At 39.8% G+C, this 22,177-nt stretch overlaps 1 protein-coding gene across 1 annotated transcript in view; it reads right to left on the bottom strand.

Annotated features, from left to right (window-relative positions):
• Positions 1 to 425: 425 nt before the first annotated feature.
• The window catches only part of clmna (calmin a), a 76,770-nt gene continuing 55,018 nt past the window's right edge, over positions 426 to 22,177 (bottom strand). The window contains exons 2-13 of the mRNA XM_041813450.1: positions 19,736 to 19,797; positions 15,577 to 15,672; positions 15,332 to 15,415; positions 15,154 to 15,246; positions 11,273 to 11,469; positions 10,981 to 11,174; positions 10,575 to 10,657; positions 5,292 to 7,505; positions 3,270 to 3,430; positions 2,363 to 2,453; positions 2,198 to 2,250; positions 426 to 1,898 (exon numbers count right to left, since the gene is read on the bottom strand). Of these exons, the coding sequence (XP_041669384.1) occupies positions 1,781 to 1,898; positions 2,198 to 2,250; positions 2,363 to 2,453; positions 3,270 to 3,430; positions 5,292 to 7,505; positions 10,575 to 10,657; positions 10,981 to 11,174; positions 11,273 to 11,469; positions 15,154 to 15,246; positions 15,332 to 15,415; positions 15,577 to 15,672; positions 19,736 to 19,797 (3,446 nt within the window). The 3' untranslated portion in view covers positions 426 to 1,780. The remainder of the gene's footprint in view (positions 1,899 to 2,197; positions 2,251 to 2,362; positions 2,454 to 3,269; positions 3,431 to 5,291; positions 7,506 to 10,574; positions 10,658 to 10,980; positions 11,175 to 11,272; positions 11,470 to 15,153; positions 15,247 to 15,331; positions 15,416 to 15,576; positions 15,673 to 19,735; positions 19,798 to 22,177) is intronic.

Genomic DNA, 22,177 nt, shown 5'->3' with positions numbered 1-22,177 from the left:
TCAAACGGCTCTTAAAGCTGATCCGTGGAGGCTTCCATATTGAAATTGCGTTCTCAACCGAACTTTGGATCAACCTAAAGCCCGCCCACTAAGCACGACTTCCTGTCAGCCTGCTAGCTAGCATTCTGGTTGACAGAAATGGAGCCTCTGCCTGCCGAGCTATCTGTCAATCAAATGAGATCCTAATTATAATCCAAATGATCGTGGTATAAAAAAATTCACCCATTGTACAGTGGGAGCACAATAAGACACTAGCTAATGAGACACGTTTGGTGTTTTGAACCAGGCTGTAAACCAGTTTATTTCTAGTGTCAATACCAGCTGTTTAACACGTGTCCAGATGGGACTTCCGTGTTCCTGCAGCCAGCCTCAAGTGGAGGTATAACAATTTTTTTGCACTTCCAAATTGGCTTCATTTTTCAGGACCGGAGGTTGTCGCTTGGCTGAAACAAGCTGTTCGCAGATTTTCCCCTCATGATGTCAAGTGGGGAGTAAGCCCCGCCCCCAGGTTCAATTAGCCCTCCCTACTTGGAAGAAAGTTCCAAGCTGAGAGGAGGATTCGGAAAGCCACATCTATTGAGCCACATCCATTTCCTGAGGGGGTGGAGTCAGGGGCGGAGTCAGACGGCTCATTAACATTTAAAGCCACAGACACATTGCATTTAAACATGCAAAAATGCAATACTGGAGTGTTTTTCAACAACAAACTTCACAGGCATGTTTTGGGGACCTCTGGAACCAATATAAACTTGTCTTAAAGGAGTAAAATATGTGACCTTTAAACTGGTGATTGATGATTCAGAAGAGTGTCTGCTGCTCCCCTCTCCACCTTAAACACTGTGATTTGCCCATGTGTTATGTAGACATCAACCATGATAGTGTGCTGAAGTTTGCAGCCACAGCTTTGTAACAGAGACTAAATTAAAGTGGCTCTCCATCTCTTTAACTTGGCATGGCACTATGACATGCGAGCTGAATGATGAAGATCTCTGTCACGACAGAAGGTGGTTTTATCAATGAATGAAAGAAGTACAGAATCGGCTCCACTCCATTTTCTCTTCATTATCACTGAATTAAAATGTATTGAACTTGGTGTGTATGGTTTGAGTGCCCAACATCTTTTTGGACTGAAAAGTCAGAAAATTACAGTCAGTGTGCAAAGAGCTTCAGACCTGCACACAGTGGTGCTCTCTCTCCTCTCATCCTCCTTTGTATGGCTGTGATGTTCACAGTAAAAACAAAATGTCACAGGGGCAAAGTATCTTTAAACAGCACTGTGAATAGGGCTAATGTCAGTTAAATATTCCCAGTGTGTTCGTTACTGAATCAAATCAACTGAATCAAGTGGATTGTCAAAAAGTGTCATTTCAAATACATGTTGATAACGTTTCTTTGATTTTTTGTAAAAGTGCCCTTAAACTTTTTTATTTTTTGCTCAATATATAAAGCCCTTTTCCTTTTTAAATACACTATTTATCCTATACAAATTGTATTTGCTTTCAATCCCTTCTCTCAACATGTCACCAGGTTTTTCATCAAATTTCCTCTCGTCCCAGTGGCCCTGACTCGTCGTCATGCAGATCTTTCTAAGCCACATGGAAAGCTTAAAAGCAAAAACCTATAAAAGGTCTAAAAGTTTAAAATACACATTTTTAAATGCCTTCACTTGATCAGGAGTTGAGTCAGTGGGATGAAAAACAAGGAGAAGAAGTGGCAGTAGAGCTGTGTGTATCTGTTTGTGTGCATGGAGCTGTGTGTAAATGTGTGTGTTCATGTTGGTTCAGAGGTTGAGCAGCAGGCTGGGCAGTGACTTCAGGTCCATCTGTGGAAGCATCCAGAAACAGTAGAGCAGCAGCCACAGCAGCAGCAGCAGGTACAGCTCCCAGCCATCGCTCCACCTACATGGATGAACACGAAGTAATGATGGTATTAGTATAAAGCAGCATCCTGGCAAACAGCAGCTATCAGTCACAGGGAGGGAAAGAACTTTATGTTTGGATCAATTCCAATTCATTTCCCTGTTATCTGAGCAGATGAGCCAGGTGCATGGATGTAATCAAAGCAGCTCCCATGTCTCAAAAATAAATCATAAAACAGAGCTGTTTACTCACACCTAAGATCATGACGTTTTCTGGATCTTTAGATTGAAAAAGTGCTGTTATAAAAGCCCTGCGCTGACAGAGGGAGAAGGTCTTACCAAACAGCAGAGTCCGTGTTGTCTGTGTTTCTCCCTGCCGGCGTCATTTTGTTCTGCGAGTGGGAAAAAGGCCCAAAGCAAACAGTGAGAGTTCAGTAACTGAGTGAATATTTATCCAAGCACACTGATATGTCCACAGAGGAGGAAACAGAGTGTCAAACCAACCGTGGACTCCGTGAGGCGAGCCCCCTTTCTGTGACGGAGGACCGGAGGGATCTGGATCTCGTCTTGTCTGATGGAGCTTTTAGAGTCAATCCTGAAAGGAAATAAAGTCCATTAGTTTGAGTCTCATACAAAAGAAAGCAGACTCAGGAAGTGAAGGGGTAGAATTCATTAGTAATACTTCAGATCTTTTGACATTTTCTAATAAATTATGAGTTTGAAACCGCAGCATTATTACATGAACTTAAAAACAGGAAAACGAACTTATTATGTATCTCAAAGGTAATAAGGGTAAATGTTTGATGACTTCTGACTCTTCCACTGAGCTGTCTATGTGTTTTTAAAGTGAAATGAGACATTAAGGAGCAGTGATGGGTTTATTTTACATCACTGCAGCTGATTAAAAAATAATGGACTGATTGTGGATCTGAATGAGTAGAAATTGAAACAGTTAATCTCAACAGCCCTGTATTTTACACGTTTGGTATAAAATATTAACCAAAGAGCATCAGTCATCATTTGTGATTTATGCTAAATGCTGATAATTATTGTTTCACCTTAAATGTGGGTGTCTAAGGGATCATATCTCCACTTTTGCAGTTAAAACTAAACATGACCTGACCCCCATGTTTACATTTATTAATTCAAACACATGAGGATGAGGCATACATTCTGTATGCCTCATCCTCTCTCTCCATCCGTCTGTCTCTCGACCCACATAAGGCCCGTCTTCGTTCCCATCACCAGCCTGCTGAGATAACTGTCCGGGACATTTAAGGAAATATCTGAGCTAACTGAATCAGGCCGGGTCACAGCAGTCCCATCCACTGCCATAACACGGGTTTCCCCCAGGGTCCAGTGTGCGTTTCTTAGTGTGTACCAGGCCGCCAGCTAAGAATAGAAAACCCACCTCACGGTCTCCATGTTTTCTCTGGAAGAGTCTGAGCTCGGTTCCTTGGCCTCGCTGTGGTCCGCTACAGCGTCTCTTCCCCACAGTTCTTCTGTTTTCAGCAGGCAGGCATCCTGGGACTTGGAGGCTTTGTTTGTCTGCTGGTCGGTCTGAGTGATTGACTAATGACAACCACAAACAAACAGAGATGATTCAGCAGCTTATAGAGAGAAAACATGAGGCCCATGTCCGCTCTTATGTTTACGTCTTTTTGATCCTGTTTGCCAGCTCAGTAGTGGAGTGAACTGGATTAATTTTGGATTTTTGAGGCAATATTGATACCAATATTACGACTTCAAAAGCAGGACTCGATAACAGAAACTTTCACTTGAACTGAGCAAAGATACAAACACACAGATGGGCGACTGCTTAGAGGAGCAATGCTCTACAGCGGCGTCATTTTGGAGGGGTATAACAGCAGCAAAAAATGTAAGCCTATACATGATCAAAACCACGGTTCCTACACACTACTGGAAATCTTATTGAAGACTTTTTGAGACCTTTTCAAGACCTGAACTGAGAAAAATGAATACCAATTATTTGCACAGCAAATGATCAAAAATGAAAGGCCTGTGTGATTTGTCAGTAGACTAGACCAGGATGGGATTCTCTGATTCGATGTGGGTCATTCAAAGAGTGTTCTTTTCATATAATGTTAGTTGGTTAGTTGGTTAGTTGCTTTATAAATTAAATGCTACAAATAAAGACATATTAAATTATAAATTACTATATCAAAAATATTAAAGAGAAAATTAAAATGGCAGATTGTAAAACTGTATGACGGAATTTTAAGGACTCTGTTTTCAGTTAAATGCTTGAAATAAGGTCTGTGGCGAACACAAGCCCAAGAGATTTTAATGTTTTTTTTCCCAAGAAATAAAATAAATATGTAAATTACCCTACATTTTAATTTCATATCTTTTTGTGTCTTAATAAAGGTGGTTACTAAAGGGAAGCTAACTAGGACTACAGCGTTTTAATACGTCATCACACCAAGCACGGCAACTGAAGCTGCACTCGCACCAGACAAGCAGGTGATGATGTAAAATTCCATTGACTCTGTTGTAGTTTAATATAGCATGACGTTAGCTTTTTACTTTTATCAGTTGTATTTACCAACAAAATGTGATGCTTATATCATCGATTTATAAAGAATATCTTTATGAACAAAATTTGTATTAAAAGTTAATTCTGATAGTTAAAATGTTTATTATGATAGCATAAAATTTAATTCTGATAGTTTAAAAGTTAATTCTGATAGTTTAAAAGTTAATAATGATAGTTTAAAAGTTAATTATGATAGTTTAAAAGTTAACTATGATAGTTTAAAAGTTAATTATGATATTTTGAAAAGATAATAATAGCTTCAAGTTAATTCTAATACTTAAAAAGTTTAACTGGATAGTTTAAAGTCAATTTTAACAATTTAAAAGTTAATTTTAATAGTTTTTAGTTATTTATGATATCTTAAAAGAAAATACTAATAGTTTTAACGTTTACTATGATAGTTTCAAAGTTACTTTTGTTGGCATGAAGTGTAATTATAATAGTTTAACAAATCATTATGATAGTGAAAAATTATAGTCATTTAAAAGTTTTTCAGGAGAATTTAAAGGTAATTATAACAGTCTTAAAGATGATTATGATGGTTGGGAAATTAATTCTGATAATCCATCCACCCCTTTTCCCTCTCTGGTCCAAAAGAGCACCAAGACCAGGAATCGACCCTACGACCAGTGCACCGTGGACCAGTACCCAGTAACTCTGACAGTTTAAAGGTTAATAGGTTAAGTAGTTTATAGGGTAATCAAGGTAGTTTAAAAGTGAATTTAGATTGTCTGATAGTTAATCATGGTAGTCTTAAAGTTCAGGTATTTAAAAGTAATACTGATAGTTTGAAATTAATTATAAATGTTCTATATTTAATTTACAACTAAAACAGTCTGTTCATCCAGAGGACCATCCGATTAAACTCACATTTACCTTCTCATTGTCTTGGACCGTAACCTCTTCATTCCTGAAGTCATCATCCAGCAGGATAAGAGGTTGGTCGTCAGGCAGAGTCTCTGACGCCGGCGCTGGCTGGAGAGGAGACACACTCAAAACAGAAGGCCAGCTCTCCATTTCAGAGTCTGGAGGCTCTGTGATCATCGGCTCCTCTTTATCCGGGTAGAACAAATCCATTGGTTCGATGGGGTCACCAAGAAGGTCATCGGTGGGGGAGTTTCGGTCAAAGTCTGTTGGAATCAAGTCTCTGGACGTACCATCAGTTTCACCACTTAAAATCCCAGTCTTACCATTCGATTTTGAGTCAACTGAATTTGCTGCACTCTGCTGTTTGATGGTTGTCTCACTGTCCAAAATAGTGTCAACCAGTTTGTCCTGGTGGTTGTCCAATTGACCAGTTAAACCCACTTCTTCCTTGGTATTTACATGTTGAGATTTAGCATCTTCAGAAGTTTCAGTTGTCAGGTCCTTGTCAGTGCTGCCTGTCTGAGATTCATGGATTATAGGTTCCAGGTCTTGTCTGTCTTCATTTTTATTCTTGATATCTACTGAGTCTGGCGTGCATATGTCTGAATTTGTTGACTTGATGCTGCCAGGTTCATTAGTTCCATCCAAAGGTCCACTTTCTTGGCCTTTTATTGGCTCTGAAGTTGCATTTTCTGATTCAGGAGAGCAAGAAACCTCAACAGGCTTCTCAGCATGGTTGTCATTAGAGTCTCGACTCAATTCTTCAGGGTTTTGAGGGCTATTGACATCTTTGACTGTAACCCTACTTCCAGGTTTCTCCTCTTGATGGAGATCATCCGCAACATGATCTTGCCCTTCTTGGCCAGATGTTCCCTTGTCTTTGTGCTGCTCTGGCTCACTTGAAATAGAGATCACAGGAATGTTAACGCCTGAGGCAAGGCTTGTTTTAGAGGCTTCATCTTTGTTTGCTGTGTCACCAGTCTCTGTTTTAGTGCTTTCTTGAGTATTCAGAGAGTCATTCAGGACTCCTTCCCTTCCTTTGTCTTTTACTTCAACCACTCCTTCAATCCCTGATTCCTCCTTTGACTCCTGTGTTGTCTCCTCCAAAGGAGAGCTCTGACATTCAGTTTCCACCTCCACATTATTTCTTACATTCTCACTTTCAGTCGGACCATTTATTAGTACTTCCTGTGCAGTCTCAGAAAAGTGCACAGTTTTCTTGTGACATTCTAGCTCCCCATGAGGGCTCTCTTCAACGCTGGTTTGCTTGGTGAGTTCTTCTAAACTGTCTTGTGGTTCAGTGATAGAGATAAGCGGGGATGCATTTGTTTTATCATTTTCAAGGAGATCTTTGCCACCAAAGTTGGCCCGTTCTTCCCCATGATGAGGTCCAGAAGATTGTTCTTGCTTTTTCTCCTGATCTGGATCTTTCTGTAGGTCTTTTTTAATCTCATCTTGATCCTGTACTTGTTCTAACGCAATGTCCCGCTTTTCAACATTAGACTCCTTGTTGTCCACTTTCTCCTCTTGCTTGTTCTCCGACGTCCCTTGGGTTCTGTCTTGTGTACTCTCCAATGAGCTAAGAGAGTAAATCCCTTCATCAGTATAGGACTCTGAAATCGACTGGTCATCAGGAGTTTTCTCCTCGTTTGATGGGACATCATCAAGGGTGATGATCTCCACTGGGGTGGCACGGTAAACATCCCAGGCTGTTCCACTGTCACACAATGAGCTATCACTTCGGCTCTCACAAAACTTCTCTGGAGTTACCCCAAATTCACTCTCAACCCATGAGTCTGGTGAGCTGATAGCCGAGTCGCCGATCAGTGACTCAGTGTTAACAGACTCAGGCACTGAGAAGCTTGAGGGTGACTGAGTGTAGATCAGCTGCTGGGGCTTGGATGTTGAGTTGGATAAGACTTCATTGGACGGTTCCTTAGCTTCTTTGACCACACTCCTGGGTAGATCCTCTGTATCCGCTAAGATGTCCTCACTGGACCATGAACGAGCTGCAGACACCCTGAAGGAGGGTGACTTGGTGCTCCTGTCCTCTGACACGGAGGAGATAAGGATTTTAGGTGGGGGTTGGGCAGAGTCCCTCTCAAACATGTAGGATCTCTCCCTCACTCGGCCTCGGTGAGTGCCATTTCTCATGTAGTCTGAGTCTGAGTAGTTGAGCCGGCACATGGAGACACTACGTTCAATCAGCCGGTACTGCTCATCCTGAAAGAAAAAGAAAGTACAAGTTATATCAGCATATACATAACTTTGTGAAAATCTGATATGATCCATACACTTTAATACCACGTTTCCACCAAGCCAGTTCTAGGGTTAGTGCTGCAACAGAGCTGGAGCTGGTTAGTATTTGATCAATCTTAGAGCTGCCAAATAGTCACAAAGATCAAAATTTCTCCCCAAGTACTTTCCTGATCACTTTTATTTGACCTCAGTGAAAAACGTCTAGGGGTCAAGAAAAGGTGAGAGTAAGAGCATAGGAAAGGACAACCATAATGACTGCTCTTACACTGAGCTGATATGACATGGGTGTACTATATAAAAACTACAATTTATCATCAATGGACTACAAAATGTGCATCTGGTGTGTTCTCTGTAGGAGATACCAATTCACAGCGTTTCAGCCTCCAGAGAGACGCCTGTGCAACTTCTGGCTCCCTAAGGCAACAGACATCCAACCTGAATTCACCAGTCAGCCTCCCTAAGACCATAATTTCAGGGTTGTGACCTGAAGCCAATGGTCACTTCTGGAGAACTGGGCACTCCTGAAAACCCTGCAGTCCCTGAGCAGCCCCTAGTCAATCTCCAACCTCGTAATACTGTCACTGGAATATCAAGTCCAGCGCCTTTTATCAGATCTCTGGAGCCATGCTCCAGCAATCCTCAAGCGCTGACTGCTGGCAAAGTCAAGGAGCATTAAAGAGCTTTCATCTCGCTGACTGGAGCCGTGTGGATATACCTTGTAGCCCTCCCTGTCTGTGCCAGTGGTAGCACTTAAGTCACCAAGGACAACCAAGGTACCACCTCTGTTGACTGAACCCTCTCCTGAATCTGGCGTGCACTAAACACCTAATCCTAACCTCTGATATCAAGGGGATCAGTCAGTTTGCATCTGCCAGCACCTACACTAGTCTTGTCAGTGTCAGGGCACCTCATTAGACAAGGCAGCGACAACGAACCCAAGCCAAGCGAGCTCTTGATTGCTACTTTTACACCATTATTTAGCACCAGCCGGACACTTGCTAGCATTGCAGGAGCTGGAGCAACAATAACGGTGTCCTGGATTTACCCACAGTCTAAAAGACTAGGGCAGTGGTTCTCAACTGGTGGGTCAGGACCCAAAAGTGGGTAGCGAGGGAGATCTTGTTGTCTTGTTATCCCCGGATAACAAAGCTGGTTACCCATAATAACCTCTGATATCAAGGGGACTAGTCGGCTCACATCCACCAGTGCCCACACTAGTTTGGCAGTGCCAGGGTCATCTAATGTTAGACAAGGCAGCAACAGCGATCCCAGGCCGAGCCAGCTCCCTGGACATCACAGGTATGCAAGAGTCCTCCTAAAGGGATGTCACGGAGAGTCTGCCTCAGATTGAGCCGAAACAGTTGAGAAAACTCCTTTTTCTAAAATACCATGTTATATGTGGACATGGCCTTGGTGATTATGAGTAGTGCTGCAAGATTAATCTAATCTCAATTGCAATCAGGATGTGCATTTCTAATTGATGTTATGTCTTTTTTATCTAGTTACTGTACTTTATATGTATAGAATATGCTTCTTATATTTGTTATATTCTTTATTGTTTATCATGTGTTTTCCCTTTATCTGCTTGACATCATTGTAAATAAGGGCTTGCCCTCAATGATTTTAGAGTCTAAATAAAGATTATATTACATATCCAGATAAAAGGCAAGGTTTTTTCTACTGAGCAGTACTTCAAAGATTTATTAAAAATGACCACAGAAAGGCCTTTAAGCTCACAACAGTGCCACTATTGCACACTGTGTAAGTGCCTTTATTTTTAAAAAGGGAAAAACTAAGTTTTTGAAAAAATATCAAGTTATTCTGAAAGCGGTACTGTGAAAACATCAGGGTTTTTTATATTTGTATTTTTTGAGTTGAGAAATACATAGATCAAAACTATTATTATTCTCTGCATTTTCCTTGATAACCAAGCAAGTAGATCCTCATAGTATTATTTATGTCTTATATCATAATCGCAATATTCAGTGTAATTGCAATCGCACATCATTACCAAAAAAATCCAAAATGAATATGTAAATAGCAAATTGGATATCTGCAAAATTCCCATGTCATATATCCCTTCGATATATCTCTCCAACCCTAGGGAGTTGGGGCCATGCTGCACCATTTCTGGTTAGTTCTTTGACTTTGAAAAAAAAAAAAATAGCTTGTACTGAACTTAGCACAACAAGTAAGGAAATTTGTGTTTGTTGGATTATTTCTTCGTTGTAACAATGCTTCTTGGCAATAAATCTTATACTGCTGGAAAGCCTGTTTATTTCCCTTTTAAATGGTGCCACATTTGTAAGGATCATGCATTTGTGGGATGAGCAGCAGAGTTGAGTACGTGGGTTACACCCATGAAAAATTTACCAAATCTTCTCTGCCAATGCCAAACAGCTTATTTTGCTGTTGCTATTGACTTTTGTTCTGAGCTTCTGGTTCCCCCGGGTGCTGCCAATCAGGTGCCAATCAGCACCTGTGAGCATGGGCCCTGCTACAGTGGTTAGTAGATGTCTGCTCTAAGAATAGGCATGCCCCGTTTGACTGATCTGGACAGGGCCCGTGCGATATGGCAACTTCAAGCTGGTGTTTGTGCTGTGTGTGTGTATGGTTCTTCCACACGCTACTGAGGCTCCTGTTTGTTAAATGTATAAATTGTTAAATTATCAATATGTCTTGTTTCTTCAAACTTCAATCATCCAATCCACCAAACACCAAACAAGAGTCAATAGCAGAATCAGCTGTGCAGCATTGGCAGAGATGATTTGGCAAAGTTTTCATGGGCGCAACCCACATACTAAGCTCTGCTGCTCATCCCACAAATGCATGATCCTTACAAAATGTGGCACCATTTAAAAGGGTAAACAACAGGCTTTCCAACGGTATAAGATGTATTGTCAAGAAGCATTGTTACAACAAAGAAATAATACACCAAACACAAACTTCCTTACTTGTTGTGCTAAGTTTAGATTCAGTTCTGGCTCCAAACCAGACCTAGAAGTGGCTTGGTGGACAAGAGAGGCCTCTTACCTCTTCTATGCCAGGGAAATGCTCCAAGAACTGAGACACATAAATGATGATGGACTGCTCGTCTGGTGTGTTGATGGTCAGATCTAGGCAGATAAAAAGCAATCACTACAGAGCTTTTGTAAATGGACTAGCAAATGTTGCATTATCTAACAGGCTCTACATAACCTTTGAGTAAAAATATAACAGTTATGTCTCCATGCAGAGTTAGAACAGCCTGTTTCATCTCATTATTTAGCTAAGAGAAGCCCATTTAGGAGGCGTTTAATGCAGGAAACCATCCACCTTTGGAATTCACCCTTAAGCAAATCTTTTAACATAATGGTGACACAATGATTGGCTGCTTTTCCTATCAGCAATGTATTTGGTGAGCCCTCGGTTAGAGTATTAGTGATTGATGAGTCTTTACCCTCAGGCTCCAGCAGGCGTGGGATGCCCAGGCTGTAGTGAGCTATCCTGAAGGCGTCCTCCAGATTCTCTCTTGCAGTCCTCAGTAATGCCTTCCTCATGTCAACCAGGCTGGGGTCAATGGACTTAATGACAGCCAGGAAGGCCAGACCACTTGTCCAGCTCTTCCCAAAGTCCTGCACTGCCACACCATACCTGGAAAGAAAAAGATCCAAACCAAAAACATACATCATATTTAAGAGAAACAGCCCACTAAGATATACCAATCTTTATTGAAACTGCACTAGACTTACTTGCGTGTTCGCTTCTGCACCCACTGCAGCAGTTTCTTGATGGCCTTGCTGTGTTCTCTCATGGCTGTGGACGCTGTCTGTCTCTCTTCTGACGGCGTGCTGCAGTAGGAAGCGTCAGAGTCAGAGCTGGTGGGAATGGACGACAGACTAGAGGAGGAGGGGAACTGGCTCCTGATGTTCCCAGTCAGCTCCTTAATCTGCAAGGACACAGAGAGTCGGATTATATTCCCCTTTAGTCGACTGTTTTAGCGGTCAATACAGCTGCAGGGTATCAGATTCATGCAGAAGATTATTTACCCACTTTGTGCTGACATTTGAGCGGACAATTTGCTGAGAAACTGCCCTGTTGGGTTGCTTTTATCAAAGAATCAGAGAGAAAATATTGCATGTATAAAGTCGAATCTTTTCTGGCTCAAAATTCTGCTAAAATACAACAAAAGGGTAAGTTACAGGATTTATCACCTAAAGTTTATTATGGCAACCACGACTCAGAACAAAGATCACTCTGACCATGATCCATTAGATTAAACAGGGGCGTAGGAGCAGGGATTAGTCCGAAAGTTGCAGAAAGACTATGACTTGCTTGCAGTCAAAGATTTATTTGCAGACTAGAACAGAGATAAATAAATGAACCCAATCAAGACAGGGTTAGGAGGGAACCATGACCCATGGTTTCAACCTTTCAGCCTGTCTTGCATACGTGTGTAGTATCTCAGCATTTATTTATAATAATTGATAACTGTAAAGGTATGGTAAAGCGTGTGTGGTTATAACTTGGCTCTCATACAATTTGGCATTCTGCATCTCAGCCACATGCCACATATGGCCCAAAAGTTGATGCTATCAGGGCTGCCCCTGCACAGGGCCAAAAATTACTGTCAAACCAGCTGGAACGGATGAATTCTGTTTAAAAAGTCAACATTTAAACCAGTGAAAATGATAAAAACAAAATTTTGTTTTAGTTCACAGGGTGCTATGTAACTGGTGACTTTCAACTGAGAACACCCATCGATGTCTTTGTTGTTTCATTTTTTCTTCAAATACAAATCTAATGAGGATATTTTCCACATTATTCCTACTCCAATTATATATTAAATATATATATTATATATATCAATATCTATTTTCAACTGGTTTTGAAAGACGGCATCACATCACCCCTACACTCATTTCCCTCCACTGGCTTCCTGTTACTTTTAGAATTGATTTGAAGTTTTTACTGATCATTTTTAAGGCTCTTACGGGTTTAGCCTCAGGTTATATTACTGATATGCTGACCCCTTATGAGCCTTCACGCAGTCACATCCTCGGTCGGGGGTTCCTGGTTGTTCTTCAGTCGAGACTAAAATCTAAAGAAGACAGGGTTTTTGGTGCCAGGGCCCCTCGACTTTGGAACGACCTGCCGGATGAGGTAAGGCTGGCAGATTTAGTAACATCTTTTCAATCACTCCTTAAAACTTACTTTTTACAGAATTGCTTTTATGTCACACTTCCTTTAACTTGTTTTTATAATCACTCTTTTATTCATTTGGTGTTCTTACTCCTTTTATCCTTGACTTTTCCTTCTATTGCCATCTTAATATCCTCTGTTTTCAATTTATTACCTGTCCATTCTCTTTTATCTGCTTTAAATCTTCTTATTTTTGTTTTATTGCTAATGATGTGATGTTGTTGTCTTATATGTGTGTACAAAGTTTTATCTTCATATCATATAATGGATACTTACATCTTTTAGTATTTTAACTGCCTTCAAGGTCATATACGTCATTCCCAATTCTCTTAATTTTGCTAATACCATAGACTTGTTTCAGTTCATTTTGATTTTCTGTTTGATTATCAAGACTTTCTCTGTTTGGTTTATTGCTAATTTGTTTATTTTGGGAACCCCTGAGTTCTTGCTATTGCTATGTCTGTTAAAGCACTTTTTAAACGTCTGTTTTTAAAGGTGTCATATAAAGTTATTATTATTATTATTATTATTATTATTATTACTCCCCATGATACTTTGCCTGAATTCTGAGAGTGATTTCTAGCTTTTCCCACAGCAACAAGACACTAATGCTGAGAGTGATTCAGAGATTAAAATGTATGAATGTCATCTGTTATACCTGAAACATGATAATACAATCATTCCTCTACTTTTTACTATCGAGGAATGGGAGGACAGTACGAACAAATGGCCTAAAGTACCAGATATTGAACACTTAGCTAATCTCATTAACTTCTTGTTAGTATTTATAGTAATGAATGTAATTGTGTTTGTTAAGGGAGTAAAAACAAAAACTTTGCCCCCTTTTTGAAATTTCATATTTTTTGTATATTTGTTACTCTTAAATGTTTCAGATCATCAAACCATTCTTCTTTGCAGAATTCAGCCAAATTCAGGGGGTTACCACTGCATAACCCAAGAACTTTTGAGCAAGATTTTCTGGTAAAGAGCAGAATTCATGGTTCCAACAGTTCCTGCAAGTCATCCAGGTCCTGAAGCAGAAAAGCAGCCACCACCATGTTTGACTGTTTATGTTCCTTTTATGAAATGCTGTGTTTGTTTTAGATGCAATGAGATGCATACCTTTCAAAAAGTTCCAACTTTTGTCTCGTCTGTTCACAGAATATTTTCCCAAAGGTCTTGAGGATCATCAACATATCTTGCGGCTAATGTGAGACAAAGTTTTGTGTTCTTTGGGTCAGCAGTGGTTTTTGCCTTGGAACTCTCCCATGGATGCTATTTTTGCCCAGTCTCTTTCTTATTGTAGAATCATGAACTCTGACCTTAACTGAGGCCAGTGAGGCCTGCAGGTCTTTAGATGTTGTTATGGGTTCTTCTGTGACCTCCTGGATGAGTCTTCCATGCACTCTTGGGGTGCTTCAGGTAGGCCAACCACTCCTGGGAAGGTTCACCACTGCTCCAAGTTTTCCCCATTTGTGGATAATTGCTCTCATCATGGTTGGTTAGGTGTCAATGACTTTGTTTCTCATCTGTTCTTGAATTTTCCTATACTGTGGCATGATGTGTTGCTTTTTGAGATCTTTCAGCCTTCTTCACTTTGTCCAGCAGGTGTGAGTGATTTTCTTTATTCAGTAGATCTAGTGGTAATAAGGCCTGGGTACTCAGCTTTCCGCGAAATGTGGTTAATCACAGTTGATTCACGATTTCACAAGGAGGGGCATTTTCTTTTTCCCATCAGGCCAGGTAGGTATTGGTTTTTTTTTTCAATTAATAAATGAAATCCCTCTATTTAAAAATTTTAAAAACTCAGTTTTGTATTTACTGGTGTTATCTTTGTCTAATATTAAAATCTGTTTGATGATCTGAAACATTTAAGTGTGACAATTTCTCAAAAACTGGAATACTTTATATCAGTATGTAATCTAAATCAGACGTAGGGCCCAGTCAGACATTTTTCTCTCTTTTGTTTGTGGGTGGTCTGAAACTCTTATTATTTCCCAAACTAGTCCCTCTTTAAAATGTGTGTTTTAATTAATATCCACAATTCATGTGGAACCAGAAGACAGACCCTCAGAGTTGTCAGTGTCTCTACCTTTCTTCCATTCATCCGAGCTCAGGCCTGGTAGTTTATAAAGCTTGGTTTAGACAGCCTGAAGTATGTGAGGACAGTCTGCATGACCTGATTGACGTGTGGTGTCTGTCCAAACCACTGACCCGCAGTGTGGATTACATAAACTACCCAGCATGCTCCACTCCAGTGGGCTTTGTTAATGGAAACTCCACAAGGTTGTGAAGCAGCCCTTTTATTCTCACACTTGAGCTCATTGTGTGTCAATAGAAAAGCGTATGAGAGGAGACAGAAACAACTGAAGATGTTTAACATGTCAGGAATAGCACAAAAAAAAAACAACAACAGAGAAAAAGAGACTACCTGGAAGAAGAGGATGATGTTCCAGATGAGTCCGAGGATGATGGAGGAGTTTCCATCAGCAACATCGGACGCATCAATACTGACCAGCTTCACCTAAAGACACGTAATTTACAGCATGTGTTTACAGTACAGCCAATCAATACACAGCAAGATGAGTCTTCAAGCCTCTATTACTCACGTTTCTCTCCTCCAGAAAGGACAGGACCTTGGCGATGTTGTTGAGTCTGAAAATCCGATGGGAGGACTTTTTGAATCCATGGAGCTGGAAAATAATTTAGGATGAGAAAAGTATCACTGATGAGTATGAAACCAGCCTAAAGACACATTTACCCAAACCACAGCACTAATAAAGTGGACATTGATTATGATAAATAAGCAGTGCAGCTGCATATGTGAAATAAAATCAAAGAGTGAAGGTTGTACCAGCTTGCAGCCAGAGAGCTCCTCCAGCAGCGCCATGAGGATGTGTCCATCCTGGATGTCACGGAAAAGATCATGGACCTCGATGGGTGGGTTACACTAAAGAAGGGAAAGAAACATTCACCACAATCAGTTTTATGTTAAGAGAAAAAAATAAATTGAGAGGTTATGGCTGCTTAAATGTGTGTGTGTGTGTGTGTGTGGGGCTTGTACTTGAGCAGTTTAGAGCAGATTGAATGTTGTATACAGTATGGATATATCTGGGCTGATTTTCAATCCTTTTGTTTTAATCATCCACTCAAAGCAGCAAATTATGGGAAGGAAATGTGCTAATATGAGGACCCAATATATGCAAGAAGGTATTTGGTATGGCAAGCTGGTAAAATGTGAAGATCCTTAAAAATATGAAGGGCTAAGTGAGAGCTAAAATCAACACTCTGTCAGCTGTGGTCCCATCAAGTGTAGCCTGGAGCATTTATTTAACACATCAGCTGGCGTAAAGCTCAACTATCATGTTAGGTTATCATCAACAAAAATCAACACAAACTCTTTCCTGTGAGCTCTCAGTAACTAGAAGATTATACTGATTTAGTCCTCCAGGGACCCCTGGACCCAATCGGGTCCTTTAGGCAACTTTTATTTTTTTAATAGTTTTTTTTTTCTGTGTGGAAGCTAATGGCATGAGATTTTCCAAAACTTAATGGTTTGGATTAAGTTTAAAAGTTGCAATCTCGCTTTTTATCACACTTTTACAGTTTAGTGATTTAGCAGTTTTTCTGATGGATCGCTGCAGGTAATAAAGAAGCAGAAACGAATGAACTGCAGATACCTGAGTGACACAAACACAGATACAGCAGCTGGGACAAGGACTGGTCTGGACCGAGCAGAAAAGCATGGAGCACCTTCTCACCTGCCCGTAACTGGGTGTTTATGCTTGGGATGTCCTAACTAATCTAGCCTATAGTAGCAACAGGGTGGAAATAGCCATCCATGAGAGGGGGGCAATACTGAATAATCCCCAGTGGATGCTTTTGTCTTTCTCTGGGACTACTCCAAAGACACCACTATGGTTAGATTTTACTGTTAAAGCGGAGGTTACAGTTGAGATCATCAGTTTATGATTATTAATATTGGACGATTGATGGCAAGACTCAATTTTTTTTTTCTAATTCTTGTATCACAGTGTTTCTGTTTTTATAGTTTTATTGCTGTTAAATCCTGGTAGCATGGTCACATATGGCTATCCAAAGCAAACGCCTGGTAGTTGTTCTAAATGGCCAGAAATCTTAAACACTGCTGGTCATTTATTTCGTAGACAAAAGAAGTCTAGCAGAAACGCTGTATGGTGTAGGGATGGGTACCAACTTCGGTACTTTTATAGATACCGACCGAATTCCTAGTATCGTTCATGTATAAATCGAATAGTACTGAAACATGGTACCATTCAATTTTTATATGACCGAATTCCTAGTATCGTTTATGGAAGAGAGTGGAAAAGTAGTCAATTTTCCATGTCGGATGCCAACGCAGCATTGTATGCACAACAGTAATGATGTCCGTAGCAGTGTACTGAAAGCTGTGCCTGATTTTTCAAAGCAAGCCTGTGCCAGCTTATTTTTAGGGATGCACAGATGCATTGATTCAGCATCAGTATTGGCAAATATCTGCCTTTTTTTAAAACAGCAGCTAAATCGTGTGGCATAAATCACTTTCCAGTGTTTATCTGTTGAATCCAGTCAATATATGCCGGCACCTGGTTTATCTAGCTGCTGAAACAAATATGAGATATTTATTTAACATTTTGGCTGTTTGATTGGGCTTCTCTGTCTAGGAATCACTTCTTACTATAATGTGTGTGGTGTGAAAGTTAAGTGAAATGACACAAGAGGAAATGGTGTTAATTTGTTGTTTTAAACTGTGTCAGTTAGTCAACCCCCAACTTGCTCTGTTATCACAACAAGTCATTACAACATAAGGAATCTGAGAGACCTGTCTGAACATGGAGAACAGTGCATGATGGGAGAGGTGGGGGGGTAAAGTGACTGGAACTTTCCAAGATGACTGAAGACAAACATTTGATTGTCGATTATTGGGTCAGAGATTTGATGCAGGGCCAAACAGTGAGTAAGAGAAGAGAGGCTCATTGTGTGAGAGAAAACAAAAGATTTGATCAGTCGCTCGACTTGCTCCATTTCACCCAGCTCACTGCTGAAACCAGAGAAATGAAAAACAGAAATGTAGCGTGGAGGAGTAAACAGTGATGTCAGACTCTGCTGCAGGTTTACATGCACAGGTGAACTACAGGCTCATACTGCAGCATGTTCTGGAAATGCAACATGACTCAAGTAATAACAGCCACATCAGGTAATCGATTAGGGGTGGAAAGTAACTAGTTACATTTACTGAAGATACTGTAATTGAGTAGCTTTTTTGAATACTTGTACTTTTTAAAATCACTACTTTCACTTTTACTGAACTATTTTGTGTGGGGAAGTATTGTTCAAAGTTACTTTTAAAAAAGCAGGAAGTACTGAGTAAAAAATAAACACTAAAAGCCACAACGACGAGGTCTCAGCTTGTAAAATGATTACAAGTTTAGAGAATGAGAGAATGATACCACATTTCATCCTGTTGCATTTCACTTTAGGTTAAGTAACTCCTTACAATAAAAAACCTTGTTGGAGATTTATATTGCACACCAAAGAACAATCATATTTCACCTTGAAAACCCCTTGGGGATCACAAGTAGTCTTAAACTTTTAAAGACTTACTTTTTACTTTTACTTGAGTAGATCTATAGAGCAGTACTTTTACTTCTACTCAAGGAAATAAGAAACAATTCTGGATTGGATTATGGATAATAAGTAGGGATGTATTAAGAGAAGGGCAATATGGACTGGCTCTCCTTCAGATAGGACTTAAAGGTATGCATGTGATAACGTAAATGAAATAAAATAAAATTTACACATTAGTTTTAGTAAATAAAAGGGGATAAAAAGTAGTTAATCTTGTAAATAATGATGCAAAGACAAGGAGCAAATGTTCTCCGGTAGTCAGACATCAGGATTTACGTTGTTAACGTCAGGTCAGGGTGTCAAACTAGACGACAATGTACAAAAAATTCTGGCATGCTAGTCTTGGTAAATCATGGTCGTGGGGCGTCTTGGACGCGTTGTTAATTATGTAAAACTACATGACTGTTTGTCTTCCTCGACGCTCTTAATCAAGCCTGAGTTTTGACGATGAGCTGCGACAATGCAGTTGGGCTTAACTCTGGCTGAATTTGTGTAGTAAGAGCCGGCCTTTAAGTACATCTTAACCAAAGTAACTGTATTTTTACTTGATTAATACAGTCAGGTATCCTTTCCACCTCTGATTACTGGTACCCATCCCTAGTTTGTATTTATCTGGTTGCTTGTCTCCATTCATGAAAAGCTATTTATAACCTATTATGATGTATTATGATATCAAATGATGATAAATTTGCTTATTCACTTATTTATAGTTTCATCTATGCTTCTTTATTATCCCAACATTTTTCATTACTGTAATCTTCTTTATATTCCCACAGTGTTTAATTTACTTCGTTTTTAGTCTTTATTGAATTTCAGTATGTTTTTATTTGCTTATCTACTCATCTTTATTCTCCAGCATTTCTCTTCTTTCTTTGTAGGTTTAATCTGTTTTTATGGCTCTCTGCTGAGGATGGAGTTGTCATCCAATCAGGTGAAGTGTTCACATCCATCAGCCGTAGGCTATTGTTGAGAGGGGAACGACCACTGTGGGGTAAATGGATCAGTAACATGACCACAGTTCTCTCAGATTAACACTTTACAGCCCAATGAAAGTTTAATGCTCCACACAGAACCACGCCTATTACTCACACCACTGCAGTGTGTTTATGTGCAGCACACGTCTCCACTGCATTGTGGATAATCTCAGCTTCATCATACAGTCTGCGGTGGAGACGGAGCTGCACTGGTCTTCAGGGTGGAGAGACTATAAAAAAAAAAGAAAAAAAAAAAGAAAAAAAAAAAAAAAGACGTGTTGCTCCAGCCGGTTAGTAAGTGAGAGCTGAGGGAGCAGCTTGGTAATAACCATGTGTGTAGAGGCTGTGATTACTGTGGACTGTGTTTGTGTGTTTCTGCAGACGTGAACAAACCTTTTCTAAATGCAGGTTCATCCATCGAGTGAAGGTCCTCTTCTGCACGACTTCTCGCTCAACTGCAACACAGAAAAATAAACAAAAAGATTGTAAGTCAAAGGAAAACCAAATTCAGAGCCATGGTTACTTCAGAGAGACAAAAGGAGCATGAATCACTTCTGCCAAAGGCTTCTTACACAAGCATGAAAATCAGACACCAAGAAATACGCAGGAGGAATACATCTACATCAAATCTGCTTTTATTGTTTGAATCTAGTTTAAAACCACATCGGGGGTTCTATATTGGGTGCTTCTTAAATAAGAGCAATCTGTATGTATTGTTTTACATTGTTTTTAATAAGAGTTTGAGTTTCAGTTTAATTTATTTTGACAGGACAGTGTGCAGTGTCATTAATTATTTAAAAAAAAATAAGAAGATGGCTGCACCAAATTTAGCGTAACGCTAATTTCCATCTGTAGTCCTTACATTAAAAACAGACATGTACAAAATGCTATTAAACAGAGTTAGGTATGTAAAATACAGGTGCCGCATATGACGACAGACAGGAGGCATTCACTCTAAAATGCATACTAAAGTGAATAAAAACATACAACAATTCTCAATCATAATACAGTCAATAAGTACACAATCAGTCCATTAGATGCATGTTATAGGACCCAACCAAGCTGCACAGGGTCGATTTTATGTCCAGACATTTAGGGGTAACCTGACATGCCAGATAGACTGTGTCATATATCCAGTGAACAGATATAATTCACAACATACATGGGTTCTCTCAGGGTACTCCGGCTTCCTCCCACCACCAAAAACATGCTGATTAGGTTAATTGGTGACTCTTAAATTGGCTGTAGGTGTGAATGTGAGCGTGCCTGGTTGTCTGTCTCTATATGTCAGCCCTGCAATTGACTGGCGACCAGTCCAGGGTGTACCCCGCCTCTCGCCCAATGACAGCTGGGATAGGCTCCATCCCCCCTGTGACCCCGAATGGGATAAATGGTATAGAAAATGGATGGATGGATGGGTGGATGGATGGATATAATTCATATTCATCTGAGAAACATACCGTACAAAGCATTTTAGTGGGGCAGGAAAAAAGTTTTACAAGATTTGTCAAACTGTAAAAGGTGTACAGTCTTTAGTTACATTACCTACATAGTTTACGTAGCTAACACAGCTTTGTTGGATTTAGCTACGCTGGCTATGTAGCTATTTTAAGTGAGTAAAATAAAGGCTTATGACATTTGTAAAACTGTAAAAGACCATCCAGCATCATGAAGTGCTTTAATGCGGACTCTTTCATTTTCAGTCAGCTCTCCATGTTTTACCATTTTGAACAGGAATGAGGAATTTCAAACTGAATTCACCCAAATTTGAGCCAGCTCACTGGGCTTCTCTGACAAGTCAGACATGAATCAAGCATAACATTCAACCACTAAAACTCATTTTTCTGTTCAGGAATGCAAGTAAATAACTATAATTTGACATATTAATCAAGAAATAATAATGTGCTTTACTATTTTTTCAGTCTTTTTGTAAATCAGTAAATTTGAAAATTCATGGGTAACAATAATAATTATATTTTAGCATTAAAAATATCATTTGGGTTAAAGAGCTTCTGCATATTGGTGTATTAACCATTGCAGAAACATAAAAATGATTTGGGTAATTATCAGTGCTGTTAATTTAGGGCAGGTGTGGCATAAACCTTACTTTGGTTAGGGTTAGGGTGGTCTAATAAATTTGTTAAGCACTGTACGGAATGTAGCTTATGTAGCTAATGTAGCTTTGTAAGCTTTAGCTATGTCAGCTACATTGCTATTTTACTTAAGTAAAATGTAAGTGTATGAGATTTTAAAAACAGTTAATGGTGTGGTCATCTATAATGTTGCCTAATAAGCTTCTATAGTTAGCTTAGCATCATTAGCTTTATCTCTGTCAGCTATGTAGCTAATTTATATGCATAGAATGAGGGTTTATGAGATTTGAAAAACTTCGCAGTGTACAGTCTTAAGCAATGTTACCTGCACAGCATATGAAGCTAACATAGCTTTGTTAGATTCAGCCTTAGCCACATTTCCTTTGTAGCTCGCATAGCTAGCGAGATTTGTAAAGCTGTGTTTCCATCAGGGGGTCTGGTTTGAGTCAGTACAGTTCTTAATGGTTTGGTACGCTAAACCCCAAAATAGTTTGCGTTTACACAGGCACCTGTGCCACATGCAGCGTGACTCTGCTGGTCCAGCCACAGTTATAGAAAGGACGAGTGACAGAAATCACCAGGGAATAATGATTAAACAGCTTTATTTCAGCTGAAAGTGCTTTTTAAAAAAATAATTACATCTTAATTATGGTAACCGCTGTCAGTACAGATCCTCAGCTGATGGAATACGTGTACAGAGACGGTTTGGGTCGTAACAGTACATTAATAAGTGAATATATCC

Source organism: Cheilinus undulatus, linkage group 18 (assembly GCF_018320785.1).
Source record: "Cheilinus undulatus linkage group 18, ASM1832078v1, whole genome shotgun sequence".
In the NCBI taxonomy this organism is placed as follows: domain Eukaryota; kingdom Metazoa; phylum Chordata; class Actinopteri; order Labriformes; family Labridae; genus Cheilinus; species Cheilinus undulatus.
Note: the sequence above shows the minus strand (reverse complement) of the source record. Positions and strands in the feature narration are given on the sequence as shown.